Source organism: Leucopleurus acutus (assembly GCF_964270905.1).
Source record: "Leucopleurus acutus genome assembly, chromosome: 19".
Lineage (NCBI taxonomy): Eukaryota > Metazoa > Chordata > Mammalia > Artiodactyla > Delphinidae > Leucopleurus > Leucopleurus acutus.
In genome coordinates, this window is record NC_139161.1 from 29,669,135 (window position 1) to 29,692,827 (window position 23,693).

At 39.5% G+C, this 23,693-nt stretch overlaps 1 protein-coding gene and 1 pseudogene across 2 annotated transcripts in view; one reads left to right on the top strand and one right to left on the bottom strand.

Moving 5' to 3' along the window:
- PPM1E (protein phosphatase, Mg2+/Mn2+ dependent 1E) overlaps positions 1–23,693 on the bottom strand; it is a gene marked incomplete at both ends in the record, with an annotated part of 190,391 nt that overhangs the window by 17,614 nt on the left and 149,084 nt on the right. Inside the window, one exon of the mRNA XM_082861427.1 lies at positions 3,881–3,999. Coding sequence (XP_082717553.1) covers positions 3,881–3,999 — 119 coding nt within the window. The remainder of the gene's footprint in view (positions 1–3,880; positions 4,000–23,693) is intronic.
- Positions 16,638–17,604, top strand: LOC309975563 (peroxynitrite isomerase THAP4-like; annotated as a pseudogene). Its single transcript has 2 exons — positions 16,638–16,739; positions 16,862–17,604. The product of its transcript is annotated as a peroxynitrite isomerase THAP4-like (transcript).

A 23,693-nucleotide genomic window follows, 5' to 3' on the forward strand; every position in this document is an offset into this window, starting at 1 on the left:
CATTATATCATACTTTGGTTTGATTATTACTGTTTATATGACTCTTAGTATATATACCTCTACTGTCCATTCAGGTAGTTTACTAGCTACATGTGGCTATTTAACTTTCAATTAACTAAAATTACATAAAATTTAAAATTCAGTTTTTTGGTCACATTAGCTATATTTCAAGTACTCAGTAACTATATATGGCCACTGGCTACCACATTGGACAATGCAGGTAGAGAACACTTCCATCATTGTGCTGTCTACTGGACAGCCCTGGTGTAGACAGATTAAATTGATCAAGGGAAGCAATACCAGCTTTCTCTAATATTTAGTAGACCACTAGATCTGTCTTTGATCACACCATCTATTATAGCTCTTACCACAGTTTTAAACAATGTATAACATTTATTGACTATCTGCTACATTCTATGTTTCTGGAACATTTCACAAACAGGCAATACCATTCTCAATGAGTACTGCCGGTGAGTCTATGTGAGTCTATCTGTGAGTCTCTCTGACTCACACCCATGCTCTACTTTTCCCAAATTAGATTGCAGATAGACACTGTGTCTTCATTGTCCTGGATCAGTCATAGTAAGTACCTAGCAGATAGCAGGAGCTCACAAGATGTTGACTAAATAAATGAATAAGCAAACTTTAATAACCACTAAAATATTAAAATATTTGTATGCTTCTTGGTTGTTAATTCTTCTTCACTGATCTCTCCAACTGTTTCTACAATGACGCCATTCTTTAAAAATTACTATAACTTTATAACGTGCTTTAATATGAGGAGAACTAATTTTCCTATCATTCTTAACTTTAAAAGACGTCACTTGGGTGGTTTGACATGTTTATTCTTCCAGATGAACTAATTATTTTGTCAAAGTTTGAGGGGGAACTGTGTTGCCATTGTGTTTGGGATCATATTGAATTTACAGAGTTATTTGGGAAAAAACTGACTTCTTTTTCATATTAAGTCTTATTCGGGAACAAGTTATACTGTTTCATAAATTTAAATCCTTTGTATGTTGCTCAATAGTTTTAACATAGGTCCTTCTTATTTCTTACTGAATTTATTCCTAGTTATTTTATTTATTTGCTACTCTGAGTCAGAGCTTTGTTTTCATGTGTTATTTGCCACCTAGCAAACATTCCTCTTTCTACCAGGAACATTTCCTTCTCTACTCTCAGTCCATGTGCATCTAGGGGTAAAACGTTATTCAGCTCTAGCCAATTAGGAACCACATTCCTCTGGCCATAGTTATTCGTTCAGGAAAGGGAAATAACCCAAGCTGGGCTGATTACAGTGAATCCTGTGATTTATGTAGGAGCAGCTGAGTAAAGTCACTCTTATTTTCCTGCTTGTTTTGAACCTGGGCAGATGAACATCTGGTGCTCCTAGCAGCCATTTTACCATCCCACAGAACCTGAAAATAAAATCAAGATGAAAAAGAGTACAGCTGATGGTTGGAGAAATGCCAGGTCTTTATGACATCATGTGAAGCCTTGAATCTAGCTGTGTAGCCCTTACCTGAAGGGGAGCCAGTAAATTCTGTTTTGCTGAAGCCAGCGGTCACTTGCAGCTAAAAAATTCTTTAGTATATACTTTAAGCATACCTGCTAGGTTTTTGGTTTGAGCCAAATCTGGTCCTACAGTGTCCAAGATGTATCCATCTAGTTCTACTCTATTAAGTGTATTTTAAAAATTAGGAATGAATATTGAAGTTTATCAAATGCTTCTTTGGGCATCCTTAGAGATTATTCTGTTTTTTTCTTTTGACCTATTAATATACAAATTATGTAATAAATGTCCCAATATTTTTGTTTTTTTTCACTGCTGTTTCCCCAGGACAGTGCTAAGCTATAGTAAGCCCTCAATAAAATACTCATTAAATGAATTGTTGTACTCAATATACAAATATTTCACTTAAGATTTTTTACATTGATTACTAAGACTTATCTCACATTCCTTATTTTAGTTTTGTCTTAGGCAAGTTTTGGTATCAGTGTTATGCTGTGCAAATTTTCCTTCTTTCCCTATGCAATTGGATAATTCATTTTAAAAAGCAATGGAATTATCTGTCTTTGTTTGAAAATGCTCACCTGTAGAATCACCTACTCCTTTTGTCCTTTTTGACAATCTTCTCAATTTCTTTCTTCTTAGGTAAAGTTTTGTTAACTTGTATATTTCTAGAAAATACCCAGGTTTTCAAATTTATTTTCACAAAGTTTTCATAATTTCTTTTAATATCCTCTGTATTAGTGATCATTTTCACCTTCTTGTTTTTAATTTTTACATTGGTATATTTTAAATTGATTTTAGGTTTTCTGGACAGGAGTTATGTCTGCCAACAGAAATGCAAGGTTGTTTAACAAACATTGTTAGGGATGACATAAACATTAAAAAGAACTTTAAGGTAAGGATTTTTCTTCTTTAAGTCTGTTTTTGGAAACACCTAAGAGAAAAGTCAAAGGGCATTTCAGTGGGGACTTCAGTGCCTTTAAGACAATGACAGCAGGCCTTATTCAGTATGCTCATTTCCCACTCTGATGTATGGCTAAACCCAATACGCCCTGTAGAGATTCTCCTCAGTGCAGTTCACACTGAGTGATTTGGGTTAAATAGAGGAAGGACGTGCAAACAGTCTGGAACTATAATAGATCATTCTGAATCACAGCAGTGGCATGGAGACATTACTGGGTAGTCTCTTGGGAAAATATGAAATCTGAATGACCAATGATATCCACCAAAACAATAATCCTTAATTACACTTTCGCTATCTTATGGGGGTTCAGAAAATTCTTCCAAAGTAGGCACGTAGGGCAACACTTCCATCTTGCTACGTTAAGTATTCTCCTGCAGGAAGTGGTGTAAGAACATCAGTATATAAATAATTGCTGCTTGAAATGGAAAAATAAAATTAAATTAAAAAGGGTGCGAAAAAGAGAAAATTGTCCAAAGTAGCAGTCCACCCCCTCACAGCTGTAAATTACTCATCAGTCGTTAATGTCACTGTACTGAGCTGGAGCTGAGTCAGCCATCACCCTGGCTGCAGTGAAGCAGAATTTAATCTCCCTCATCTTTTCATTATAGGGCTTTTACTTCATGCATCAGTACAAGAGGAAAGACCAATGCTTTGCAGCAGGAATTCCATCCAACTTGACTCTGGAACAATTTGGTTCCAAGTGAATCAATTACTCTCAGTAAAAACAAGCAGAGGAATTCCTTCTTTGCCAGTTTTCTGTCAAAAATTATCTAGAGAGATAAAGGAAGAATAAGAATGTTTATTTTTATATCTGCCTCACATTCTCTGGAATCCAGCTGTCCTGATTCATTAATATACGCTTTGTTCCTTCTGCACCATGTTTAAAGGCAAATGCTTAAAATAGAACAAACAGAGTGAAATATTAAAATTCCCAACAATTTTGAGTAGCCATTCCCTAATTTTTACAACAATTGGTATTTTTTTAGTCTGTCAAATATGTATAAGCCTAACACATTAATAAACATGCCTTCGTTAATAATTAAAGCCTCATAATTTACCTGGAAAAAAGATGTACAATGATCCAGGCAATTAAATCACATTACATAACTGTCACCTCTCCATTTATCTAGGTATTATTTATGATAACATACTGTTACGATAATCTCTCACTCCAGTTACCTTCATGTGGTTTCAAAATATGCCTGTATTTTTCCCTCTTTTCCCTACTTTTATTGATTAGTTTGAAAAAAATTTTTTTGCTTTTTTTTTCTCTTGCTACTACTATTAAAATCAACCAGTGGGTAAACATAATTAGATATAGTATTTTGTAGACATTTTCTGTGAATCACTACACAGGAGAAGATTTTAAGATTTTAAAACAAATAATGCAGAAAAGTACTTACCCACAGTCCCCTCTGTGCCATCGGTTTCCTTTGGAATATAATGTGCAGAAAGATCACTCTGAAGGACTTCATCTGATGTGGCTCTGGCTAAAGCAGCAGCCAAAAAGGAAGGGCAGTTACTAAAAGAGAAAAAGAAAAGGCTATTTCAGTAAGAATTAGGAACCATCACATTTTAAATTATTACTAATTACTTATTAATTATTAACATTGTCTCAAAACAAAATTATACCTTTAAACAATATTCACTACATATTTGTTGAGAGCATATAATATGGTAAGCAGTCGCCTAGGCACTGGGTATACACTGGTGAATGACACAGATATGGCCCCTGACCTGGGGAGGCTTAGGGAGACAGATGATAAGTAAACAGATAGGAGATAACTTAAAATTGCGATACGTTTTATAAAGGAAACAAATAGGATTGAAAGTATTAAAGGGAAGTACCTACTCAGAATAGTCAGGAATGCCATACCTCAAAGGATGAGAAAGACGCAGTTATGTGGAAGTGGGAAGCTGGGGGAGAATATTCCAGACAGAGAAAACAGCATATGTACAGGCCCTTTCTGAAAGCTTGGTATGTTTGAGGAACCGGAAGAAGCCCAAAGAAGATAAAGTATAGTGGGTAAGGGGGAAAGTAGTGAGGAATAAGGTCAGAGGAACAGGAACAGGCCAGTTACATGGATCTTTTACTCAAAATGCAGGGGGAAGTAACTGAAGATTGTGAGCTAGACAGTGTCATAACCAGACATACTAATTGAACTATTACTTTGACTGCTGTGTCAAAGAAAATTGGACGGCAGCAAGAATGAAGGAGGGTGACCAATAAGGAGACTGTTGTAATCCAGGTGAGATTTTTTAAAAAAGTGATTTTGGAGAAAGAAAATATAGAACTTGCTGATTACTGTATGTAGAGGTGAGAGACAGAAAGGAATGAGCCTGAGTCCTAAGGTTTTGGTCTGAGCAACTCGGTGAATGGTGGCATCATTCACCTAGATGGAGAAACCAGGAAAAGACAGATTTGTGGAGGAAAAGGGTAAAGTAGAAAATAAGAATTAATTTTAGCCATGTTAAGATGGAAAAATCTGTGAGATATCCTTGTGAAGGTGTCAGATGGCTAATTATATATTTTAGTGTGGAGCTCAGAGATGTCAGGAAATTTGGAAGTCATGAATGTATGGATGGTATTTAAAACTATGGAAATAGAGGGGAATTCCCTGGCAGTCCAGTGGTTAGGACTCCGCAATTCCACTGCAGGGGGCATGGGTTCCATCCCTGGCGGGGGAACTAAGATCCCACAAGCCGCGAACTGTGGCCAAAAAAAAAAAAATTTTTTTTTTTAAACTATGGAAATAGAATAGATCACATAGAGAAAACATAAAAAGAGAACTACTATGGACCAGTGACTTCTATGTGCCTCCTGTTTTCCCCCTTTTGGAATATTAAGTACCTTCCCAACATACGCATTGTATGTTGGGTAGTAGTGGGGAAGGGGGTAGATAATATGCCTCTTTAGTCCCCAAGTTTTCAAATCAAATGGAACTATATTCAAGGAGCTGTCATCAAGAAATTATACCCAAGGAATCTCACCTGGACCTGACCTCACTGAGATCCTGAACCTCAAGCCTGAGCCTGATGCCATTAAGGGATGAAACTTTGGGAGACTTTGTGGGGAGGGTGAGTGATTTTTTTGCATGTGGGAAGGATGTGAATTGTGCGGCCAGAACAGACGGTGGCAGATTGTTTTTCTAAAAAAGGTCACAGCAATATTTCTGGTCCTACATGCTCTTTAAGAACTTTACCGTTCCAAGTGAAGAGGCAGAATCTGTTTTCCCTTCTTTGAATGTGAATGAGACTTTGACGGAAAAAAAAAAAAAGTGGCAAGAGTGATGCTGTGACTTCTGGGATTTGGTCATAAAAGACTACAAGACTTCCCCTTGGCTTTCTCTTCTCTCTTCCTCTCTCTTCCTCCCCTTCCTCTGCCATTCCCCTCCCTCTGGGACATGGACAGGTTCATGTGGGTGTCAGCTGAGGCTCCCAGTCAATGGCTATTATCAACTGCCTGACATGTAGTGGCAAAGGCCTTCAGATGATACCAGTCCCAGCCTGAGGCCCCAGACATCCTGGAACAGAGATAAGCTGACCCTGCTTTGCCCAGTCTTAATTCCTGGCCCAAAGAAACTATGAGCATCATAAATGATTGTTTTATGCCACTAAGTTCTGTGCTAATTTGTTACACAGTCATAATAACTGAAAACCCAACCCTGAGAAGCTTGGTGGAAGATAAGGAACCTATAAATACTGAAAAGACAGCAAGATAAGTAAAAGGTGAACCAAGAGAGTAGAATATTTGAAGAACAGAATGGTCAACTGTGTCAATACTACTGAGAAGTCAAACAAGATAAGGGAAAAATCAGATACTGAATTTAATAACTTATAAATAAGTCATCACTGACTGGGTGCCAAGACAATTCAATGGGGAAAAAAATAGTACTTTCTACAAATGGCGCTGGGACAACTGGATATCCACACACAAGTAATCAAGTTAGTGTCTTTCCTTACACCATATACAGAAATTTACTCAAAATGGATCATGGACCTAATTATAAGAGCTAAAACTATAAAAATCTTAAAAGAAAACACAGCAGTAAAACCTCAAGACCATGGATTAGGCAATGGCTTTCCTAAATATGACACCAAAAATACAAGCAGCAAGAGTAAAAAAGAGTTAAACGGAACTACATCAAAATTAAAAACTTTTATGCCGGACTTCCTTGGTGACGCAGTGGTTGGGAATCTGCCTGCCAATGCTGGGGACACAAATTCAAGCCCTGGTCGGGGAAGATCCCACATGCCGCGGAGCAGCTAAGCCCGTGCGCCACAACTACTGAGCCTGCGCTCTAGAGACTGTGAGCCCCAACTACTGAAGCCCGCGCGCTCTAGGGCCCGTGCTCCACAACAAGAGAAGCCACCGCAATGAGAAGCCTGCGCACCGCAACGAAGAGCAGGCCCCACTCGTCGCAACCAGAGAAAGCCCGCAAGCAGCAACAAAGACCCAACGCAGCCAAAAAATAAAATAAATAACACTATAGAAATATTAAAAAAAAAAAAAGAATTTTAGTGGTAGTGGTAGAACTTGGGCATATAACCTAAAAGGATGGAGTGCTGTAGTCTGAGAACAGGATACCTGTGTGTATGATTTTGGAGCTGGTGCAATTTTTGTGATAACAGGGTTTAGGTGGGACCAAGAAAGTGAGTGGTTTAGAAAGAGATAAAATTAAAATGTTTATGTTCTAAGTCCCCAAGGGAAAATAAAAAACTTAGAAAATTCTGTTTATCATTCATCAGTATTCTTCAAATTGTAGATTATGATCCATTAGTGGGTAACTCAATTTATGAACTGTGAGCATTTTTTTTAAAAAAAGGAAATAGAATAAGGTGCATGAGGTAAAGGTAAGTATTCCAGATATATATTAAGTATATACTGAATCCTGATTATGATGAAAAAATTTTGAAAGTTACTACCCTTTAACAATTATGAAATAAATTGATGGCATCCTTTGAAATCCAAATGCTTTATAAACAATATTGCCATTTCTTTCATGCTAAGTTAACCGAATTTTTCTTGATGAGTCAAAATCTTCCTTCATAGACCTAAACTCTTTGTCAGCATTGCCTGTCTTTTACCTTTCATCACGCTTTATTTTGATTAACTGGACACATCCAGATATTTTGCCCAAGTGGACTTTTAGTATATAGTTATAACATTTACTTGGTCCCTTTGCTGTTTTAAAATTAATGTTTAAAAAAACCTGAAAACCTTTATTGCAACCTTGTTCCCAAGAGTTGCCCCCAGAAAGGATATCTTTTGTATAATTTTTAAACTATCTGGATCTCGTTCACCAAAGGTAAGAATGTGAAAACTTCAGAGAATAAGGCAAGAACCATTAGTCTCATTAATGTGTCATCTGCAATACATTTTTAGTCGCAGTTAATGTAATTTTTTACTTTTTGTCAGACAGAATGAAAATATTTTCAGTGAAGTAGGGAGGAGGATTAGCTGATGAACAGCTAGAGATAAAACATCAAGCTAGACACCTCACCCACATCAGCTATTCCTACATGTCAAAAAGCTACAACACTTAGCATGAATAAGTTCCTATGGTTTTGACTCTGATTGAAAGTGATTATTTCTGAAAAATCAGAATTGCAAATATATTTTAAAACATAGTCACATCAGAGAATATTTGATCAACTCAAATGAAAGCTTATCATTAAAGCTTGTCATTTCTAAGAGAACTACCAAGAGAAACTAACATGATAATAACATAGCAAACTGCTTGCTTTCATCATTTCTCATACAATACTTGAAAGATCCCTATACAGCAGGTTTTAGAGTTTTAAAGTTTGGCAAATGTATTACATAGAAAATATCAGAGGAGGGCCAGTAATCAAGGCAATCTGGGGAACTGGGATTACAAATGTTACTATGTTGAGAACACTGCTGAAGAAGAGTATGATTAGAAATTTTTTAACTTTTGCAGTATGTGTCATTTTGGGGGACTGGCTCTTTTAAAATCAAATTAATCTTGTTAAGGCCCTTCAAATATAGTCCAAGAACACTCTTTTGCTATTTACTTATATTAACAGATATTTATAAGTGCTTATTACCATTCCTATCTTCAAGCAATTCACATCCTGCAAACAAACGGAAATACGTTTTCATACATACCAATTTGTTACTTTCTTGTTTGTTTTGGGAATACAAGTACAGACTTTATATAGTCATAGATAAAAATAAAATCTTTAGTTTATGTCTAAGTCATATACGAACTATATGCATAAACACCTTTTGAACAATGTTGAGATATCATTAGGGGTCTGGTTAGTTTTAAATTTTATTTATTTATTTTAAATTAATTAATTTTTGGCTGTGTTGGGTCTTCATTCCTGCACGCGGGCTTTCTCTAGTTGCAGTGAGCGGGGGCTACTCTTCATTGAAGTGCATGGGCTTCTCATTGCGGTGGCTTCTCTTGTTGTGGAGCACGGGCTCTAGGCGCGCAGGCTCAGTAGTTGTGGCGCATGGGCTTAGTTGCTCCGTGGCATGTGGGATCGAACCCATGTCCCCTGCATTGGCAGGCGGTTCTTAACTACTGCGCCACCAGTGAATTCCCTGGTTAGTTTTAATTTTTAAGTTCAGTGACATACATAAAAAAATTCCACTTCACGGGAATTCCCTGGTGGTCCCGTGGTTGGGACTCCTTGCTCTCATTTCCAAGGGCCCAGGTGAGGGCCTGGGTTCAATGCCTGGTCAGGGAATTAGGATCCCACAAGCACAAAAAAAAAAAAGAAAAAAAATTCCACTTCATTAAAGCTATTTGTCAATGAATACATGAATGCATATTTGGATTTCTGTGGATACTGACTTTTTCAATGTTATGTATCGTGAAGCAGAAATCCAGCTCTATTAAACTTCATACACTGAACTCTATAAACAAAGCACAGGGTCTTGCTTTAAGCTAACAATAGTTCTTCAGACACACAAAATAAAACTCAGATTCATAAATGTTCTGACTCTTCTTCCCTGCTGCTCAAATTGGCTAGTGTCATCTTTATCCTCAGACTATTTATCTGAGTAGGTCAGTCTCGACTCCTCAATTCTATTTCAGAAATAACCACAACCCAAAACATGCCTGGTGGAAGATTTTGAATTATAAAAATACAGTTGTATCCTAGTGACCTTGAACAGTTCAGTACTTATCAGTGTTTATACTATTTTATTTTAATCAGTATTTTCCCAAATTAGTCCTTTAAAAAGCCATAGAGTATATCTGGGAGCAGTATTTAAGGATGAGGCGGATGTTAAATCATTGTTACAGACTGAAAGTTTGTCCCCCCCACCACCCAGATTCATATGTTAAAATTTTAATCCCCAGTGTAATGGTATTTGGAGGTGGAACCTTCGGGAGGTAATTAGGTGATGAGGGTGGAGCCTTCATGAATGAGATTAGTGCCCTTATGAAAAAGAGACCCATGAGAGCTCCCTTGCCCCTTCCACCAGGTAAGGACACAAGGATAAGACAATTATCTATAAGCCAGAAAGCATGCTCTCACTAGATACCAAATCTGCCCAGGCTTTGATCTTGGACTTCCCAGCCTCCAGAAATGTAAGAAATAAATTTCTGTTGTTTATAAGCCTTCCAGTCTATGGTAATTTGTTAAAGCAGCCCAAATAGACTAAGACAATCATTATGGAACTACTCAAATCATTATCATAATTAGTGGAGCACAAAGAAGGAAAACTTCAGTACTATGTTCATGTTTTTTGCTCTAGATGAGCATTGATTTCTTTAGATTTCATAACAGGACCAAGTCATAGGAGAATCCCTAGCATTACTTTCACCTAATGTGCTTGCAAGAATTTTTTTAAGTGATGAAGAATAATTAGGGATCACTTTGAAGCCTGGACATAAACACAAGCAAGACCTAAAGTTTCTGCCAACTTATTTAATTGCTATTCAACTAACTTGTTGGAGACAGATTATAGCATAAATATAAGGAGTTAGAAAGCTGGGTTCTAATTCTAGCTGGGTAACCTGAACAAAGACTCTTAAATTCTCTGGATTTTAGTTCCTCAATAGAAAAATTAAGAAATTGAAATAAAATAACTCTAAAGTCTCTTCCAGGTTTAAAATTCTAATTCTATGATTCTATTCCAATAAGGTTTTGAGTTTGTAAGATGGGACAAAGGCAATGTAAAGGTAAAAATTAACACACTTCAGATACAAACAAATGTTTTTATATACACCAGCAGAATGGAAATAAATTCTATATATTCCTTTTGTAAGCAATATAGGGATATTCTGCTTTATGTACTAGTGTCTACTTAAAAGCTGAATGTATATTTATTTTGATAAATATAATCAATCCTTGCAGTGAATCTACCAGTTAGGAAAGAATCCCTCAGATTTTATATATTAAAAGAAACATGCCATAACATCTATAAAATAATATAGTTACCAACTGGTTATGAAGCTTTATATTTCAAGCAAAAGAGTACTATTTTGGGGTTCCCTGGTGGCGCAGTGGTTGAGAGTCCGCCTGCCGATGCAGGGGATACAGGTTCGTGCCCCGGTCCGGGAAGATCCCACATGCCGCGGAGCGGCTGGGCCCGTGAGCCATGGCCACTGAGCCTGCGCGTCCGGAGCCTGTGCTCCGCAACGGGAGAGGCCACAACAGGGAGAGGCCCGCGTACCGAAAATAAATAAATAAATAAATTTTTAAAAAGAGTGCTATTTCTTACCTCTTTAGAAATATTTATTTACAAAAGCTTATTCTTCCTCCACTCTATAGGTTGACATGAGTCCAATCCAATTTTTCCATTAGAGAAAAGGAAAGGAGTCAGATTGGAATTGAATATGAAAGCTGGCTCTCTTTCAGCACTATATATTGCCATCTTGGTATAAAACAGGAACCAATAGATAAATTGATTATTCTAGCATAAAACATGTAATTTTCATTTATTTTCATATATCATGGGTGGGTAAGTTTTGTTAGATGGACAGGACAGTATTTTAGTCAGATCTTTTTTCTAACTTGTTAGTATCTTCCACATGCATATTAAGACAATACACATTTTAAGACTGCAAACTGAATTCTTGTTATAAACCAAGCCAGGAAGCATTTTCCTCACAATGCCAAACCTACACAAATCACTAAAGACATTATTAGAGAAATTAGAGGTTTAAAAGTACATCCTTCCTGACACTGGCAATGTGGGCGTGAGCACAGCACCCACAGCTGTGTTTCAGTCTTGGCATAGCACTCCTAAGGTAATAAAAATTCTTGAAGGTGGGTAGTTTCCGTCAATTAACTCTGAGAGAAACTCATCTGGAGCAGCCTCACCTCAGCCCACATATCACGATGATGCTGTCTACTCAATATGCCCTTGCTAGGGTGACAACATGTAAATGTTAAGTTTCTGATCACTCCCCTCCCCCAAGTTAATCATATGTATTCTAAATCTAGAATACACATTAAATTAAAGAAGGCAAATTCTCCACCAGACTTGGTATTCTTTTTCTTAGTGGACCAAATGGAGTTAAACTCAGGGTTGAATTCCTTCCTCATTAAGCTATTTTCTTTCTTTCTATAGCAGCCTCCAGGAACGCCACCTGGAGTCAGCTGATTATAATGCCCACACATCACAGATTCTCTTAGTTAGCCTTGAATATATATAATGCCAACTACCAAATGACTGTCTCCTGAGGTGCTGGGTTTGGGGTTCTTACAACAGAAATTTCATTCCCTACTGTTGCTCTCAGTGTAATCTTAACAATCATTTGTTCACTCTGACCAGGTTGATACTGAAGCATAGCCAGCAGGATCTTAAGTTTTCTGTGAATGGCAACCTAGATGTTACACATTTACCAAAGATCAAACTACCACTAGTGTCATAAGACCACAAAAAGAAGAGAGCTTAGGGCTTCCCTGGTGGCGCAGTGGTTGAGAGTCCGCCTGCCGATACAGGGGACGCGGGTTCGTGCCCCGGTCCGGGAGGATCCCGCGTGCCACGGAGCGGCTGGGCCCGTGAGCCATGGCCGCTGAGCCTGTGCGTCCGGAGCCTGTGCTCCGCAACGGGAGAGGCCACAACAGTGAGAGGCCCACGTACCGGAAAAAAAAAAAAAAAAAAAAAAAAAGAAGAGAGCTTAGCAGTAACTCTTCTTCGTCATTATTCTTCCATGACCAAAAGGAAACTGCACAAGTTAACTGAAACTTGTCAACATCATCAATGTACCTTCCTGTTGCTAACTCCTACACCCTGTTCTCAGATCTGACTCACTTAGAAGCATCTGACTGCTGATTATTCCCTCTACTTTGATAAACTCCCTTCTCTAGGTTTCCAGAACATCACACTCTTCTCTGTCACTCACAGGATTCTGTCTTCTCAATCTCATTTGATGGTTCTTTCTCTTCTTCCTGCCCTTGGAATTCCTCTTATCATGTTGTAAGTCTTTTTCTTTTTGCATAGCCTTCATCAATTTCTTGTATACAATATGCATTTCTTACTTATTATGTTTATCATTTATTTTATGACTGCATTCCTTCTCCCCCTAGACTGCAGATATTTTTGTCTACTTTTGGTCATTGATGTCTGATGCTCAGATCAGTGCCTGGCACACAGTGATCAATAAGTATTTGCTGAATAAATAAACTTCTGTCTTTCTGATTTATATTGATATATATTTAAGCCATTCCCTAACTTCTTAGAATGAATGTTCCTTAAGAGGAGAAAATCAATACATTTACATAAGAGTATGTCACATAACATGATGTTGAGTTCTTACATGTAGGCTATGAAACTTGGGCTAGTATTAGTAAACAGGTGATAACCATTGGCAAACAGGAACTATGGTCATATTTACACTTTTGTTGTCAACTCAAGTAACTGGTTTATGCTATCTCTATTCCCTTTCACTAAGAGATAATGTATTCAAAAATTTAAAATATGTATGGCTTTTTAGTAGGAACTTTAATTCAACCAATATTTTTAAACCATTGACCAGTTTTAAGAAAGCGGGGGCTTCCAAACCCCCTAGGCTGTGCAGACAGCCATGGGGGGCCCCAGCCCAACAACCAGGAGGCCAGCAGCAGCCCCATGTACCTCCTGGGTTGCAGAGTCAACCTGCCCTCCAGTGGGCGCACAGCCACTGCACAAGACACAGCCTCACGGCCAACCAGACCAGGGGCCAGCCCTGCCTACCAGTGCACCTACAGCAGTCAGCTCATCACAACATAAGGGACCATGCAGCCCACACAGGGAGCACACCTAGAGCATATAACTCTGGTGACCAGAGGGGAGTGTGCTGTGGGGCCCCACAGGATGTCTCCTAAAAAAGGCCACTTCTTCAAGATCAGGAAACATAATCAACTGACCTAACACATAGAAATAAACAGATAATTGGGCAAAATGAGGAGACAGAAGACTATGTTCCAAACAATGGAACAAGACAAAAACTTCAGAAAAAGAACAAATGTGGAGATAAGCAATCTGCCCAATAAAGAGTCCAAGGTAATGATCGTAAGGACGCTCAGCAAATGTGGAAGAAGAATGGAGGAACAGCGAGAACTTCAGCAAAGACAAAACATAAAGAAGAACCAAACAGAGCTAAAGAATACAGTAACTGAAATTTTAAAATACACCAGAAGTAATCAATGGTAGATCGGATTATACAGAGGCATGGATCAGCACTCTGGAAAAGAGAGTAGTAGAAATCACCCAAACTCAATAGAGAAGAGAATTGTAAAGAAAGCAGGATAGTTTAAGAAACCTCTGAGACAACATCAAGCATAATAACACTCACATTACAGAGGTCCCAGAAGGAGAGGAGAGAGGGAAAGGGGCAGAGAAACTATTTGAAGAAATAATAACTGAAAACTTCCCTGACCTGGGAAAGGAAACAGACATCCAGGTCCAGGAAGCACAGAGAAGCCCAAACAAGATGAACCCAGAGAGATTAATACCAAGACACATTATAATGAAAATGGCAAAAATTAAAGAGAAAATCTTTTTTTTTTTTTTTTTTTTTTTTTAAGAGAAAATCTTAAAAGCAGCAAGAGAAAAGCAACTAGTGAGGTATTAGGGAACTCCCATAAGACTATCAGCTGACATTTTAGCAGACACTTTGCGGGCCAGAAGGGAGTGACATGATATATTCAAAGGGATAAGAGGAAAAAACTTACCAAGAATACTCTACCCGACAACGTTATCATTCAGATTTGAAGCAGAGACAAAAAGTTTTACAAACAAAAGCTAAAAAATTTAGCACCATTAAACCAGCTTTAAGAGAAATGTTCAAGGGACTTCTCTAAACAGGAAAGAAAAGGCCACAACTAGAAATATCAAAATTATGAAAAGAAAAATCTCACTAGTAAAGGCAAACATACAGTAAAGGTAATAGATCAATCACTTATGTAGCTCGTAGGAAGGTTAAAGGACAAAAGTAGTAAAACAGGGCTTCCCTGGTGGCGCAGTGGTTGAGAGTCCGCCTGCCGATGCAGGGGACACGGGTTCGTGCCCTGGTCCGGGAGGATCCCACATGCCGCGGAGCGGCTGGGCCCGTGAGCCATGGCCGCTGAGCCTGTGCGTCCGAAGCCTGTGCTCCGCAATGGAAGAAGCCAAAACAGTGAGAGGCCCGCATACCAAAAAAAAAAAAAAAAGTAGTAAAACCATCTATATCTACAAGTAGTTAAGGGATATACAAAACAACAAGATGTGAAATATAACATCAAAAACATTAAATGTGGGGACTTCCCTGGTGGCGCAGTGGTTAAGAATCTGCCTGCCAATGCAGGGGACACGGGTTCAAGCCCTGGTCTGGGAAGATCCCACACGCCACGGAGCAACCAAACCCATGCGCCACAACTGCTGAGTCTGCGCTCTAGAGCCCGCGAGCCGCAACTACTGAACTCGCATGCCACAACTACTGAAGCCCGCACGCCTAGAGCCCTTGCTCCGCAACAAGAGAAGCCACCACAATGAGAAGCCCCACACTGCAACAAAGAGTAGCCCCCATTCGCCGCAACTACAGAAAGCCCACGTGCAGCAACAAGGACCCAACACAGCCAAAAACAAATAATAATTAATTAATTAAAACAAAAAAACATTGAATGTGGTGAGGGGAGTAAAAATGTAGGGCGATTAGAATGCCTTTGAACTTAGGAGATAATCAACTTAAAATAATCATTCATACATACATATATATATACTGTTATATATGAACCTCATGGTAACCACAAACCAAAAACCTACAATAGATACATATAGAAAAAATAGAAAGGAATCCAAACAAATCACTAAAGATAGTCATCAAATCACAGGGGAGGGGCTTCCCTGGTGGCGCAGTGGTTGAGGGTCCGCCTGCCGATGCAGGGGACACGGGTTCGTGCCCCGGTCCGGGAGGATCCCACATGCCGTGGAGCGGCTAGGCCCGTGAGCCATGGCCGCTGAGCCTGTGCGTCCGGAGCCTGTGCTCCGCAACGGGAGAGGCCACAACAGTGAGAGGCCCACGTACCGCAAAAAAAAAAAAAAAAAAAAAATCACAGGGGAATAGAGCAAAATAATTAGAAAGGAACAGAGAAGAACTAAAAAAAACAAAACAAAATGGCAATAAGTACATACCTATCAGTAATTATTTTAAGTGTAAATAGACTAAATGCGCCAATCAAAAGACATAGAGTGGCTGAATGGATAACAAGACCCATATATACACTGCCTACAAGCACTCGTTTCTGGTCTAAAGACACACAAAGACAGGCCTAGGGCCGGTTGCCCAGGTGGCAGGCAGCTGGGTGCCGCCATCTTGCCATCTTGCTATACAGTGGGAGCTGTGTGCCTGGCTCCCATGTCCTGCAGCCATGTTGCCTTGCACCCTCCCCTCAGGGCGGTCCTGCCCTGGTCTGGGCTCAACGAGGCAAGGGCTGGAGCCTGGCAGTGGCAGGACAGCCCAAGGCCCGAGATGGTGATCTTTTGTGCAGCTGTAAATTACTCCAACTGACAGGGCAAGGGGGAGAAGCACGCTGTCTCTTGCCACAGGTTTCCCCCTAAGGGACTCAAAATGTCTGATTCAGTTATTAAAGGCTGTTCAGAAGGATAACTGGACCCCCACTAAGTAGTCTTTCCACAGTAGTGAACACTTCACCAAAGAAAGCTTCTCCACGGGGCTGGAGGATAAGCACTGACTGCTCAAGATCGTGGCCATGACTTCCGTCTTCCACCTCACTGAGAAGAAGGGAGCTGGAGGCCGTGGATGCACCAGGAGAACGGATACCAGAAAGTCCTCAGGGGGCTTGAGGGGACATGTGAGTGAAGCAGACAGGCAAGGAGCTGCAGGGTCATCAACATCCTCAAGTGAAAACCCAGTGGTCAAGCTGGAGTCCTGCAAGTTGAAGTGAGCTGCGCTGTAGGGTAAAACTGCACACAGGGCCAGCCCAGAAGCCACCAGTCAGAAACTGGTGCAGCAGCCTCTGGAAGTACTCCAGAAGCCGATCTGGCTAGCGCAGCATTAGACAGCCAGGGAGAAGCAAACATGTCTGCTGTAGATGCTGGCAATCAGAACACCACCTCCCCTGATGGGGGCCTGGTAGATAAGATAAGAGTGGCATTTCCATGGATGACTTTATCCCCCCAGTACCTGGGGCTTGCAAATTTACTGGCTCGCTTCATTCTTACAGTTTCTCCTCCAAGCATGCTGGAAAGAGGCTGTCTGTCCCCTGAGAGCCTGCTGACCGACAGAGGCTGAAGAGAGACATGGAGCCTGACTGCAGCAAAACCAGCCTGGGGCCCAACAAGGGCTTGGCACAGAGCCCCACAAGTTTGTCCCTCACAGCAATGCCTCAGAAGCCCTCCCAGAGCCCCTCCACCCCTCCAACAGATGTTACCCTGAAGCCAGGCACAGAAGCTGTGCTAAGTGAGCACAGAGACACCAGCCCCATGTTCATCAAGGAGAGCATCCTGGCAGCATTGGGGGCCTACAAACTCGTCAGTTTGTTGCAGTCCTGCTGCTTCTCATCCTGGCAGAACAAGAACAAAATGTGCTTCCTATGGGAGCAGGAGGAGAAGAACAGCAAGCTAAAGACCCTGCAACACAGGGTCAGCTGCTTGGACAGCCAGGCGTGCAAGCTGCAGGAGAAGCGGGACCAGCTGAAGAGAGCAAGCTTCCCCTAGCTGAGCAGGCGGCCGTCCCCTTAGCCCCCACCCTGTGGTCAGTACCAGAGCCTTGAGGCTCCCACACTGCCTGGTTATTATGGGGCGGGGTTCTTGCTGATGGCCTCTGAGCACTTCCATGTGTTGCATGCTCCCTGCTGTCTCCGCAGAGGCTATGACAGTAGCTGTGCCTTGTAGAAGAGGAGCCCAGGTTGGTGAGCTTACCTCACTCACTTCAGGGCACACTCACGAGGCATCTCAGGAAAGGGGGTTCAGCTAGTGAGGAAGAAGGCATTTCACGTCAGCTGGGAAAGCCAGAACTACTCAATGAATGGCTGACAATTGGTTTTCCACTTGAACGGGGGAAATCCCTTTGTATTGTATACCTCACACAAACATAAAATCCTAATGAATTAGGATCTAAATGTAAAATAAAATAGACATAGTAAACTATTAGAAAAATTATAGGAGACTCTTAAAATCATGTGGAGGTTTTTTCATTCATGTTCTAATATCCTTGAAGTTAAATAATTTCGAACATCAATAATAATTTCTTTAAAATAAATAAAAACCATACACACAGAGTGAAAGTGAGGGGATGGAAAAAGTTAACCCATGCAAATGGAAACAAAAAGAAAGCTGGAGTAGCAATACTTATATTAAAAAAGTAGCCTTTAAAACAAAGCTATAACAAAGACAAAGAATGACATTACATAATGATAGAGTGATGAATCCAACAAGAAGATATAGCAATTGTAAATATATATGCACCCAACATAGAAGCATCTAAATACATAAAGCAAATATTAACAAACATATAGGGAGAAAGTGACAGTAATACATTGGATACACAGTGATCCAAAATCTATGGGATGCAGCAAAAGCAGTTCTAAAAGGGAAGTCTAGTGACACAAGCCTACCTCAGGAAACATGAAAAATCTCAAAAAAGCAATCTAAACTTACATCTAAAGAAATGACAAGAAGAACAAAGGAAACTCAAAGTTAGTAGAAGGAAAGAAATAATAAAGATCAGAGCAGAAATGAAATAGAGACTAAAAAGTAGAAAACACTGATGAAACTAAGAGCTGGTTCTTTAAAAATATAAACGAAATTGATAAACCTTAAGCTAGACTCATCAAGAAAAAAAAAGAGGCTCAAATTTAAAAAATCAGAAATTAAAAAGGAGAAGTTACAACTGACACCAGAGAAATACAGAGGATCATAAGAGATTACTATGAACAATGACATGCCAATAAATTTGTCATCCTAGAAGAAATAGGTGAATTCCTAGAAACACAATCTTTTTTTTTTTTTTTTTTTTTTTTTGCAGTACGTGGGCCTCTCACTGTTGTGGCCTCTCCCATTGCGGAGCACAGGCTTCGGACGCGCAGGCTCAGCAGCTACGGCTCACGGGCCCAGCCGTTCCGCGGCATGTGGGATCTTCCCAGACCGGGGCACGAACCCGTGTCCCCTGCATCAGCAGGCAGACTCTCAACCACTGCGCCACCAGGGAAGGCTGAAACATACAATCTTGAAGACTGAATCAGAAAGAAATAGAAAATATGGACAGACCAATTACTAGTAACAAAATTAAATCAGTTTAAAAAAAAAAAATCCTGACAAATAAATGTCCAGGACCAGAGAGCTTCACAGGTGAATTCTACCAAACATTTAGAGAAGAGTTAACACCTATCTTTCTCAAACTATTCCAAAAATTTGGAGAGGAAGGAATGCTTCCAAACTCATTCTATAAGGTTAGCATTACCCTGACACTAAAACCAGACACCACAAAAAATGAAAATTAGAGGCCAATATCACTGATAAACATAGAAGTAAAAATCCTCAACAAAATATTAGCAAACTGAATTCAACAACACATTAAAAGGATCATACACCATGATCGAGTAGGATTTATCCCAGGGATGCAAGGATGGTTCAATATACACAAATCAATCAATGTGATACACCACATTAACAAACTGAAGAATAAAAATCATATGATCATCTCAATAGATGCATAAAAGTTTCTGACAAAATTCATTATCCACTTGTGATAAAAAAAAAAACCTCATCAAAGTAGGTATAGAGAAAATATAGCTCAACATAATAGAGGCCAACAGTTACAAACCACAGCCAACATCACAGTCAACGATGAACACCTGAAAGCATTTCCTCTAAGATCAGGAACAAGACAAGAATGCCCATTGCCCCCACTTTTATTCAACATAGTATTGAAAGTCCTAGCCACAGAAGTCAGACAAGCAAAAGAAATAAAATAAATCCAAATTGGAAAGGAAGAAGTAATACTGTCACTATTTGCAGATGGCTTGATACTACATATAGAAAATCGTAAAGCCACCACTAAAATACAGTAAGTCCCCTACATACGCATGAGTTCTGTTCCGAGAGCACGGTCATAAGTCCAATTTGTTCATAAGTCCAATGAAGTTAGCCTAGGTATCCAACTAACACAGTCGGCTATATAGTACTGTACTGTAATAGGTTTATAATACTTTTCACACAAATAATACATAAAAAACACAAAAAATAAAGAAAACACTTTTAATATTACAGTACAGTACCTTGAAAAGTACAGTAGTACAGTACAACAGCTGGCATACAGGGGCTGGCATCAAGTGAACAGGCAAGAAGACTTCCTGGAGGAGGGAGAGGAGGTGGGAGATGGTAGAGCTGAAGGATCGTCAGCAATAGGAGATGGAGGGCAGGCAAGCTGCAGTTTCACTCACACCTGACGGTGATGGCACAGGTTCTGGTTCCTTGCTGGATTCAATTCTATCTACCCTCCTGAAAAAATGATCCAGTGATGTCTGGGTAGTAGCTCTTTTTTTCTCATCATAGATGACACAGTAGCACTGGATTGCATTCTGAACGGCGGCTGCAACCCTCATGTACCGTTCTACGTTCGGGTCCTGTGCCTCTAAAACTAACAGTGCCTGGTCAAATAAAGAAAATCCCCTTGTCATTTCCTGCATCGTGAGTCTCTTCGGTTCTTCAGTTACTACTTCTTCCTCTTGTTTCTGTGTCCTTTCTCTGGGCCTCCAATTCCACCAGGTCTTCATTAGTAAGCTCCTCGTGTTACACAGCAAGGAGTTTGATGAAGTCATCCTCTTGCAGATCTAGCTCCAGCTTGTCACTGAGGGTCACTAAGTTGCTGAAGACCACGTTCACATCTTTGAAAGTTTGCAACTTGAAGGTTCATATGTAGGGGACTTACTGTATACAAAGCACTCATACAACTCAACACCAACAAAAACAAACAACCTGACTAGACAATGGGCAGAGGGCCTGAATAGACATTTTTCCAAATAAGACATACTGATAGCCAACAGACACGTGGAAAGATGCTCAACATCACTAATCATCAAGGAAATATAAATCAAAACCACAAAGGGATACCATTTCATACCTGTCAGAATGGCTATCATCAAAAAGACCATGAGGGCTTCCCTGGTAGCGCAGTGGTTGAGAGTCTGCCTGCTGATGCAGGGGACATGGGTTCGTGCCCCGGTCCGGGAAGATCCCACATGCCGCGGAGAGGCTGGGCCCGTGAGCCATGGCCACTGAGCCTGCGCGTCCGGAGCCTGTGCTCCGCAACGGGAAAGGCCACAACAGTGAGAGGCCTGCGTACCGCAAAAAAAAAAACAAACAAAAAGACCACGAATAACAGGTGTTGGTGAGGATGTGGAGAAAAGGGAATCTTTTCTGTTGTGTGTACTGTTGTGTGTTCTGTTGGTGTACTGTTGGTGGGATTGTAAAATGGTACAACCACTACAGAAAACAGTACGATGGTTCCTCAAAAAATTAAATATAGAACTGCCATATGATCCAGCAATTTCACTTCTGGGTATATACCTTAAAAAAGTATGAATTTGAAAGCATATATATACCCTGAAATTCACTGTAGCACTTTTTACAATAGCCAAGATATGGAAGCAACCTAAGTGTCTGTCAATAGACGAATGGATAAAGAAGATGTGGTGTATATATACAATGGAATATTATTACTCAGCCATAAAAAATTGAAATTTTGCCATTGCGACAACATGAATGGATGTAGAGGGTATTATGCTCAGGAAATAAGTCTAACAGAGAAAGACAAATACTGTATGATCTCAATTATATGTGGAATCTAAAAAACAAAAAACACAAAAATGAAAACAGACTCATAGATACAGAGAACAACCAGGTGGTTGCCAGAGGGGAGGGGTGGGGGTGGGGCTGGGGAACAAAATAGGTGGAGGAGATAAAGAGGTAAAAACCTTCAGTTATAAAATAAATAAGCCGTGGAGATATAATACACAGCATAAGGAATACTCTTCAATAGTATTGTAATAACTGTATGGGGACAGATGGGTGCTGGACTTACTGTGGTGATCATTTCATAATGTATGCGAATGTCAAATCTCTGTAGTACACCTGAAACTAACATAATATTATATATCCAACTATATATATATATTTTTTAAAAAAAACAGGGGCTTTACTAAGATGAAACACAATTATTCTTTGAAACACAACCAGAAATAGAACGCTGTTTAATGATTCTACTAATCCACATCACTATTTCTAGATATTACTTTAGGTCATAAGCTGTTACATACACATTCTGAATACAATATTGATATGGCCGCTGAGCCTGCGCGTCCGGAGCCTGTGCTCCGCAACGGGAGAGGCCACAACAGTGAGGGGCCTGCATACAGCAAAAAAATATATATATATATTTTTTTTTTCCAGGTATACAAAGTGTGAATTTCTGAAGCGTATACTAAGATCACAACTCCTTTCTTGTACAACTTTTTTTTCCTAGAGTTGATGACTGCCTCACTTTTTCCCATTTGATTTGTTTTCAACATACCTATCAGTAATTCTTTCCCAATGCTCCAACAACATTGTGGCACACAATTCAATGATATTTTCCATATGTTCGAGCAAATCAGTTTCTATTTTTTTCTCCTGGAAAACCCTGGACTCTACAGTCTTGCTGTACAAATGACACCCTGGGACTTTCTTATGGAGCTCTTCTGTGTTTGGTTTCCCATTTCCTAGATCCCTCACCTTCTTTTCTTATCAACTAGCTTTTTAGATTTTGCTAGAGTACATCCTCTGTAGTTTTACAGCTTTCTACTATCTCCCCCCCTTATCCTCCCAATGCTTCTGAGTCATATAATATCTACATGTCAGAGTTTATAATATATAAATTCTGTCCTAGAATAGTAAGCCCCCCATTAATCCTATGGATTCAATGCTCATATCAAGTCTTTTGCTATATTTTCATCACTTGGTTATCTAAAGTATGTCCTCCGGTAGTTTCTCAAGAAGGCATTAGGGAAATTATATTTTCTGAGTTTTTGCATGTTTAAAAACATTGCCTTTTCACCTGAACAACAGTTTGAGTAGATATAAAATTCTTAGGTCACACTTCCCGTCCTTGAGGACTTTACATTGCTCTACTGTCTTCTGACACTGAACTTTTCTGAGAATTCTGAAACCAATTTGAATCTTTCTCCCTGTCATGTTTATTCTTTTACTCTGGAATCATCAAAAAAGGTTTTTTTTGCAGTACAATAACATTACTAGATTATGCCTTAACGTTAATTGTTCTATGTAAATTCTTCCTGACTCATTATGTGCCCTGTCAATCTATAGATTCAAATCTGCATTTGTTTTGAGCAGTTTCTTTGAAAAATACCTGTAAATATTATATTGTATTACTTGAGTTTTATTCTTCAAGGACAACAATTATTCTCCTTTACCCATGTGCCACATCTAACACTGGGTCTTTATTCCTTTTAGACATGTGGTTAAGTTCCATTTCATTTTGTTCATTTTTCCTCAATTTTACCCTCCATGTACCTTACTGTGTTTTCCAGAAGTGTCTATTCTTTTTCCTGCTTCCAATATGCCCCTCATTTCATTGACAATTTAATTTTTCTCTTCCCCTTATTTTTCAAGCTCTGTTAGCTAAACTTCACCTTTTGCACTAACCCTTCCTTGACCTATCTCTGCTTTGAGTTCTAGTTTTATCAAAGAACTTGCAAGATTAATTTTTTAAAATTATCATTCAAGACAATATATCTTATTGCAACTTT